Source organism: Aspergillus pseudotamarii (genome assembly GCF_009193445.1).
Source record: "Aspergillus pseudotamarii strain CBS 117625 unplaced genomic scaffold BDV38scaffold_17, whole genome shotgun sequence".
In the NCBI taxonomy this organism is placed as follows: domain Eukaryota; kingdom Fungi; phylum Ascomycota; class Eurotiomycetes; order Eurotiales; family Aspergillaceae; genus Aspergillus; species Aspergillus pseudotamarii.
Window position 1 is genome coordinate 146628 of NW_022475031.1, and position 7877 is coordinate 154504.

General features: G+C 49.7%; 3 protein-coding genes across 3 annotated transcripts; 1 reads left to right on the forward strand and 2 right to left on the reverse strand.

Moving 5' to 3' along the window:
- Nucleotides 1–643: 643 nt before the first annotated feature.
- BDV38DRAFT_270008 (GcvT family protein) lies at nucleotides 644–3181 on the reverse strand (the record flags this gene model as incomplete). The annotated part of the gene is made up of 1 exon (XM_032057069.1): nucleotides 644–3181. The coding sequence occupies one exon, from the start codon at nucleotides 3179–3181 to the stop codon at nucleotides 644–646; it is 2538 nt and encodes an 845-aa protein (XP_031915193.1).
- Nucleotides 3182–4268: 1087 nt separating this feature from the next.
- Nucleotides 4269–6072, reverse strand: BDV38DRAFT_242819 (MBL fold metallo-hydrolase). The gene is made up of 2 exons (XM_032054149.1): nucleotides 5189–6072; nucleotides 4269–5134 (listed from the first exon to the last, which is right to left on the reverse strand). Exons 1-2 carry the CDS (start codon nucleotides 5976–5978, stop codon nucleotides 4725–4727), a joined length of 1200 nt encoding a protein of 399 aa, XP_031915194.1. The 5' UTR covers nucleotides 5979–6072; the 3' UTR covers nucleotides 4269–4724.
- Nucleotides 6073–6130: 58 nt separating this feature from the next.
- On the forward strand, nucleotides 6131–7829 carry BDV38DRAFT_242821 (FAD/NAD(P)-binding oxidoreductase). The gene has a single exon (XM_032054150.1). The coding sequence runs from the start codon at nucleotides 6348–6350 to the stop codon at nucleotides 7689–7691; it is 1344 nt and encodes a 447-aa protein (XP_031915195.1). The 5' UTR covers nucleotides 6131–6347; the 3' UTR covers nucleotides 7692–7829.
- Nucleotides 7830–7877: the final 48 nt, after the last annotated feature.

The window sequence follows — 7877 nt, forward strand, 5'->3', positions numbered from 1 at the left end:
GGATCGTTGACGCTTCATCGAGATCCATCCACCGCATCCACCCTGCCGAAAACTAAATAAAGCATGCCAAGACATCCGTGTGGAGAGCTAACATATTAAGGTAAACGGGTTGAACCTCCCCACCCCCCTAAGTATATTCGGATGTACGGAGATTCTGCGTTCTTAATATAGACCAACCATGCGGGAGATCTACCTTGCGCAATCAACCTGGGAATACTAACGATGGCGAACACTCCTCATACCTCGGTCCTCGAAAAATATCATGATTGCTTTTATTGTACCTTGTGGCGGCGTGGCACTTCACCTCCTGTGCCCAGCGAGGCAGTACGCTCGTAGCTTTAGGACAAGGCCTTGGTAAATAGTGCGAATGCTTTTCAGGCTCACATGGATTATCAGGTGCTTAAGATTCCAATGTTATGCAGGTGTATATTGTATCTCTAAATATGACACGAATTCATTGCGCCACATACTTAATCGCAATGGGTAAGCATCAAAACAAATAAATCAGGGGACACATACGCAGGGTCTATCGACATAGCCTGGCAGTTGCCCTTCGGGTTTATTCCCATGTACAGTCCGGTATTGAATAAACATAGATAAAACAGCGCTAATTTCATTGCATCGCTCGTTAAATTCCGTATCGTTATAGAAGGTTCTTCAGAGGCTTCTGGATCTCGGGTACCACTGATGAGCCGTCCGCATGTAGTCGGCTCATTTGCGGGTCGTACAGTGGCTCTGCTGTGACGATAGCTGGGATACGCCGCCCAAAGTACTCGATCTCAACTGTATGGCCCTCTGTTACACTCGCGGGTAACCAGGCGTACGCGACGGGCTTTCGAACCGTGAAGCCAAACGCAGCGCTAGTGACATAGCCAACAGCTTTACCATTCAGGAAAACTGGCTCCTTACCAAGCACCATAGAACGCCCATCATTGACGGTGAGGCAGCGCAGACGTCTTGTGGGTGCCTGTTTGGAGAGACGCTGGATGGCAGCTTTACCCACATAGTCTTCCTTTTTGTCCGTCTTGATGGCGGAAGCAACGCCTGCTTCATACGGGTTGTGTTCGGTGGTCATATCACTGCCCCAGGTTCGGTAGCCCTTCTCCAACCGCAACGCGTTAAAGGCAGCACGGCCAGCCGCGATTAACCCGTGGCACTTTCCTGCCTGCCAGATTGCATCCCACAACCGCTGGCCGTACTGGGAACTGGTCTGGATCTCCCAGCCCAGCTCCCCGACATAGGACTTCCGGAAAGCCGTGACTGGGATTCCGGCGATATTCGCGCTCTTAACCCCGAGATAAGGTAGCCCCGTGTTGGAAAAGTCATCTGTGGTGATGGTGCTGATTACGTCCCAGGCGCGAGGACCCCAGAGTCCGATACAACAAGTGCTGCCAGTAATTTCACGGACCTGGACCCATCGGCTCGGGGTGTGCTGTTCTTGACGACGGCCTTCTCTAATCAGATATTCCAGATCGATGGCCGTGTTTGCTCCGATTTGGAAGGCATCCTCACTAAGCCTTGACACGAAAATGTCACTGCGAATTCCGCCGTGATCGTTTAGAAGAAGAGTGTAAGTGATGGTCCCCGGCTTGGCAGTAATGTCTCCTGTAGTTAACCGTTGGAGGAGATCGATAGATCCCGGGCCGGACACCTCAAATCGGTGAAACGAGGTCATATCGTACATGGCTACTGCATTACGTGTCTTCCAGGCTTCCACCGCGGCAATAGGCGAGTAGAACTTTGCTGACCAGGCATCTCGTCCGACAGGCTGCCATTGTGCCGGGAGATACTTCAATAGCTCTGAGTTTGATTCGTACCAGAATGGACGCTCCCACCCCCCAAGCTCGAGGAAGAAAGCACCCAGCTCTCGCTCTCTGTTATAGAAGGGACTAACGCGGAGATTCCGGGGTGACTCCTTCGGTTGCATGGGATGTAGTATATCATAGATCTCGACAAAATTCTGCTGTGAGGTCTCACTAACGTAGTCATGGCTGAGTTGAATTTCCTCAAATCGTGAGAGCTCGCATTCGGAAATGTCGATCTGAGATCGGCCTGTGGTAAGCACCTCTGCCACAGCGCGTGCAACACCAGCTGAATGCGTTACCCAGACCGCCTCAGCTACATAGAAGCCCTCGACATTTGGTGCCTGTCCCACAAGGGGGCCACCATCCGGAGTGAAAGAGAAAATGCCATTGAAGCCGTCAGCAATTTCTGTGTCGCGTAGAGCAGGCAACAACTCCTGTGTTTCCTTCCAGGCTGGGTCGAAATCCTCGCTGGTGAACTCCAAGCGGGATGGCATGTTTTTCTCATCGACGTGCTTGGAAGTTAATCCCAACGATGCGGCGACGACTGGCATGGGACGATGACCGTAGTAGCCGATGCCGTATTGGCCACCATGCTCGCGAAAATATAGATCATGGTCTTGGTGACGTAGGATAGGTCGTACAGCATTTCTTCCATTCGGAAGATCATTGATGGGACGGCCAGCGAGAGCCGGCACGGCAGTTGTTTTCGCATACTGATGCGCTAGCGGAAGCAAAGGAATCGGCACACCGACCATGGCGCCAACTTCAACACCCCAGAACCCAGCACAAGAAATTATAATATCGGCAGGAATGACGCCGTTGGGTATCCTCACTCCTGTTACCCGGCGACCACTTCGTTCGATGCCAGTGACAGGTGTAGACTCGAGATAGCGGACACCGGCATTGCGGGTTCTTTCGATGAGCAATTGTGTTGCGCGTGCAGCGAGTGCTAGACCGTCACTCGGAATGTGTAGACCCCCTAGAACTTTTTCCTTATTTAAGAGCGGATACATTTTGAGGCATTCCTCGGCATCGATGAGGCGTGCCTCGATCCCCCACGACGAGGCATAGCCGTGCTTGCGCTTAAGGTCTTGAAGTCTCTCGGGTGTCGTCGCCACTTCCAGGCCACCTACTTGATTGAAGCAATCAATAGATAGCAGCTTTTCAACGGTGTAGCGGGCCAAATTGGTCATAGTCTTCGAAGGTGTGGTCTGGAACACAAGACCTGGAGCGTGTGATGTCGAGCCGCCAGGCATATGCAACGGGCCTTGCTCGACAACGGTGATGTCTTTCCATCCGCGCGAGACCAGCTCGTCAGCGATGTTGGTGCCCACGATACCGGCCCCAATAATAACAACTCTTTGTGTAGGCGCCATGTTGAGAAAAACGCTTGGTTGGCTATTCCAATCTATCGAGACTAGGCCATTATTTATTCATCGACAACTATCGATTCAGGGCGGAGGACACGGCTATCATGCCGCTTCCCCGCCACCCTTTCGAATGTATGTGTGAGATAAGGTATAGCCTCCATCACTATCGAAGTGAAGCCGCCGGGCCGTATGCCGACGGATATCAAGTAGAGGTACGGAGTACTAGATGGGAGAGTATACCGGTCTTGGTCATGGGGTCCTTTTTGCTCGTTTTGGTCTAGCGAAATCTTAGTCACTCTCCGGATTCTGGATAGGATTACCCTTTTTGGAGTGAGCCGATCATGTGAGTTTAACCCCGTTGGGCCAAGGCGCCTGTGTGTGTCCGGATTCGGTTTAGGCGCCGATGGACTGTATAACCCCATGGGGCGTTGAGCAATAGCATCCCTGATTCTATCTTTATCAGTCTTTCAGTCGAAGGGTCCAAAGTCAAATGACGACGGTAAGATTTGGCCAGACCCCGGCCATAGATAGTGAATGATCTCCGGAAACTTGCTGTAGCGGCCCGGACTACCAAAGTTCATGTCGTATAACGGCCTATCTCCGATTGTGTAAACGTAATGCATGTATTATATGAGTACTGGACTTCTGATCATTGCTGCATTCCTCTTGTTTTTCCAATCTACAGTGGGGTGTTATACAGTCTAGCTCTTTTGTCAAATCGGTTGCCTATGTTGGATGGCGATTCTGTACCGTCGGTCCGCCCGTTATCAGTTCAAGTGGAGACTCAGCTGATATTGGCCGTCCATGAGCCGAAGTTACAATATATCCTAAGAAAGGTAGTATGAAAGACTCGCCCCTCCAGAAAGCTAAGTTCTACTGTAGTCAATTCTCCACCACTATCACTGTGGACATCTAGCAACGCGCTTAACCATATCCAACCCATGCCCACAACCATGCTACACCAGACCACAGGTAGATTACTATTGTTCTTCAGTGTATCGTGGGCTACCTATCATCAAATTGACCGGGATCCTAGACAAAGGACACGAAAATTAGCACCGTATAGCTCGAACAGGTTAATAGAATCCTGATTGATTGATTGATTGATTGATTAATTAGCACCGTATAGTCAAGGTAAATATTTTCCCACTTTCGTGACCCATCATTTAGGACTCCTTGAATCATACCGTACACATGAGGGTTTCCCCATGTTTACATTTCGACGGCTGTATCAACCTCCACCACCTCTTCGCTATTCGGTGATTTGTGTTAATTGAAACCAACTGAAAAATGGCTTTCACTATCCCCAAACAGGGACTTGTCTACTAGAACCTGCAGAAACAAAAGGCGGATTACTCGGGGTTGCCTAGTGACTCTGGTCCATTGGGTGTAAAATGAAGAGCTTGCATTAGCATGTACACACAGCACACATAACTGAATACCTTGCACATATTTTTCCAATATTACGTCTTAGCGACCATGTTCTCGTTGGAGCGCTCATATCATCCTGTCACGGCTTTGAGCCATCTTTCGCAAATACCAGCCATCTTTACCATTTAACATCTCTAAGCTTTAGCGGAACGTGAAGCATCCGATGTCCGGCTTCAGTTGGCTTCGGAAGTTGTCCTCCCCGGATATTTATCTGGAGTGACTGGTGGAGCAATCTTGGCTCTGCCAACTTCGTATCTCGTTCCTGCCGCAGAGACACAAACTCCTCCTCAGTGATTCCGTCTCTCAAATGTTTGTTCTGACTCTTGTGGTCCTGCACGCTTAGCCAAGGTATCGGGGTTGCACGATCCTCCGGTGGATAATCATGACCTGTCCAGATCTTCACGTGGTCTGGCAAACTAAGAAGCTTACGTCCGGAGTTGAAGAGGCTTTGTGCACTTCCACCAGGGAAGTCACAGCGCGCAGTACCGATATCTGCGTGGAATAAGGAATCCCCACAGAATACATTATCTGAAAGTTGTCAGCAAATTCGGATGTCGAAACGAATTCTATTGAGAACCTTACCTCCTATTTTATAGCCTAAATGGTCTGGAGTGTGACCGGGAAGGTGCATGGCTGTCGCTACCAGATTTCCAATGTGGAATTTCTCGTCGTCATCAAATAGTGTGTCAAAAACAACACTGTATTCATCAGGTGGAACTGCGTATCTCTGACCGAATAATTTCTGCACCTGTCCGATGCGCTTGCCAATGCCGATCGATGGCTTGTGACCATATTCCTGCATAAGGCGATTTTGGAGATAAGATGCTGCGGTGAGATGGTCTGCATGGGCGTGAGTCTCCAAGATTCTGTCGACTTTGTATCCCTTTTCCTTGACCAGCGAGAGCAGTGAATCGGCAGCGGAAGTGGTAACGGCTTGAGTAGCTGGGTCATAATCCAAGACTGGGTCGATGATTACAGCAGCCAAAGTGGATGGGTCAGAGACCACATATTGCCATGTCCCTGTCTTCGTCTCAAAAACGGCGTGAATAGTAGGTTCCCCAGTCGCAGTGGCGCCCGTGCTGTACGAAGCTCCGCCTTGGGCTACAGCTTGTGGGGGTTTGGTCGCAATTGAACGTATAGACCGTGAGTTATTAGATGATAAGGTACGTCTATCATCCAACTTGCTTTTTCGTGAAGCTTTTTGAAAACCAGCACTGACGGCTGAATGGTAGGTTTTGGTGGTATATGCGGCCCTCTTCTCGGCATGTTGGCAAAGAGAACGGAGCGGCCTCCTAATAGTTGTGGCTCGAATCGAGTTGGCCATTAGCCCAAGTGAGCCCAAAGCAGCCTGAGAAGCTTTAACAGAGCTCATGATGATGTTATGTTATGATGGAGCATTAGAATACATGGGATATGCACACTGAAGGGGATTTACGATACTTAAGGTTGTCCAAGTTAGGGTTCCCGGGGTCCACTTATTCCGGAAAGTGGCAAGCGCTGCAACCGTCCGATTCTTCGCCGACCGGTCCACGTGCTGTCAGGTACATAAAGAGCAGTCGGCGATCGAACTTGTTCCGCCTTGTTGATAATCTTATCCATCGCTCTCCGGTGTTACTCCAATTTACCACGAACGGCCATCTCCCCATTCCTTTAAAGTGACCTGGCCATTTCTCTTGTAATTCCTTTTTATTTCTTCTACAATAATCTCTACTTTCCGTCGCGCACAATCCATTTTTCAGATATGTTCCGCACTCGAGTAACGTCAGCAGCCTGCGCTGCTGCCCAAAAAGTTCCAGCTGCACGAAGTTTTGCAACAGCTTCACCAGTGAGCTCTGCTTCTCGGAACCACAAGGTCGTGGTAATTGGTGGTGGTACTGCTGGTCTGTCTATCAGCCATCAGCTTCTTAATTCTGGCAAATTTACTCAAGATGATATTGCGGTTGTCGACCCGGCAGCATGGCACCATTATCAGCCCGGATGGACTTTGGTTGGGGGTGGACTTAAAACCAAGGAGGAGCTGCGCCGGCCAATGAACAGTCTGATTGATCCTAAGCTCAAATTTTACAACGACAGCGTGTCCACGTTTTCCCCCGAGGAGAATCTTGTTACTCTCGGTAATGGCGACAGGGTCAACTATGAACAGCTAGTTGTGGTGCCCGGCATTAACATTAATTATGGCAGCATCGAGGGTCTGCCGGAGGCTCTGGAGTCTCCAGACTCTCTTGTCTCTACTATCTATGGTTACGACACATGCGATAAAGTCTTCCGCACCGTCCAAAAACTCCAGAAAGGTGTTGCTCTTTTCACACAACCTGCCGGTGTGGTCAAATGCGCCGGCGCGCCGCAAAAGGTCATGTGGCTCGCATTGGACCATTGGAAGAGAGCCGGCCTCTACGACCCGAGCAACTCCTCCAATTCTGCTATCAATATCAGCTTTGCCACTGCTCTCCCAGCCATGTTTGGTGTGCCTAAGTACAGTGCTACACTTGAAGCTCTGCGGAAGGAAAGAGGCGTCGAGGGACTCTTCCAGCATGACCTCGTCGCTATCGAAGGCAACACAGCCACTTTTGCTCGTCCCGATGGACAGGAGAAGGTTAAGAAGCAGTTTGATCTGCTGCACGTTGTGCCCAAGATGGGCCCCCATGCATTTGTCAAGAACAGTGCTCTGGCGAATGAGGCTGGATTTGTCGATGTCGATGACAGCACCATGCGTCACAAGAAATTCTCTAACGTCTGGTCTGCGGGCGATGGCTCCAGTCTTCCTACAGCCAAAACAGCTGCGGCAATTACTTCCCAATCGCCCATCCTTGTCCGTGGTTTGCTTTCCACAATGGAGGGCAAGGAGCCCGAAGGCAACTATGACGGTTATACCTCATGCCCTCTGCTGACAGAATACGGCAAGGTTCTTTTGGCTGAATTCAAGTACGGCGGACAGCCCAAGGAGACTTTTGGTAACTTGCTCGGTATCGACCAAGCTACTCCTCGCCGTGCATTCTATCATCTGAAGAAAGATTTCTTCCCTTGGGTATACTACCAAGCCATGGTCAAGGGCAAATGGGGCGGTCCTAAGGGTTGGCTTAACTAGAAGAGCCTGGAGCTCGTGTGTACTATACTTCTTGGGACAGCCAAATACTGGAAGCTTTTAAGTTAGCGAAAAATTACATTTTACAATCCATGTACATAATAATCTATAAAATTGTATAACTTGCTCCTATAGTCTTCAGCAACGGCCCTCCTTTTTTTTTCCCTGCTTTTTTTTTTTTTTTTTTTT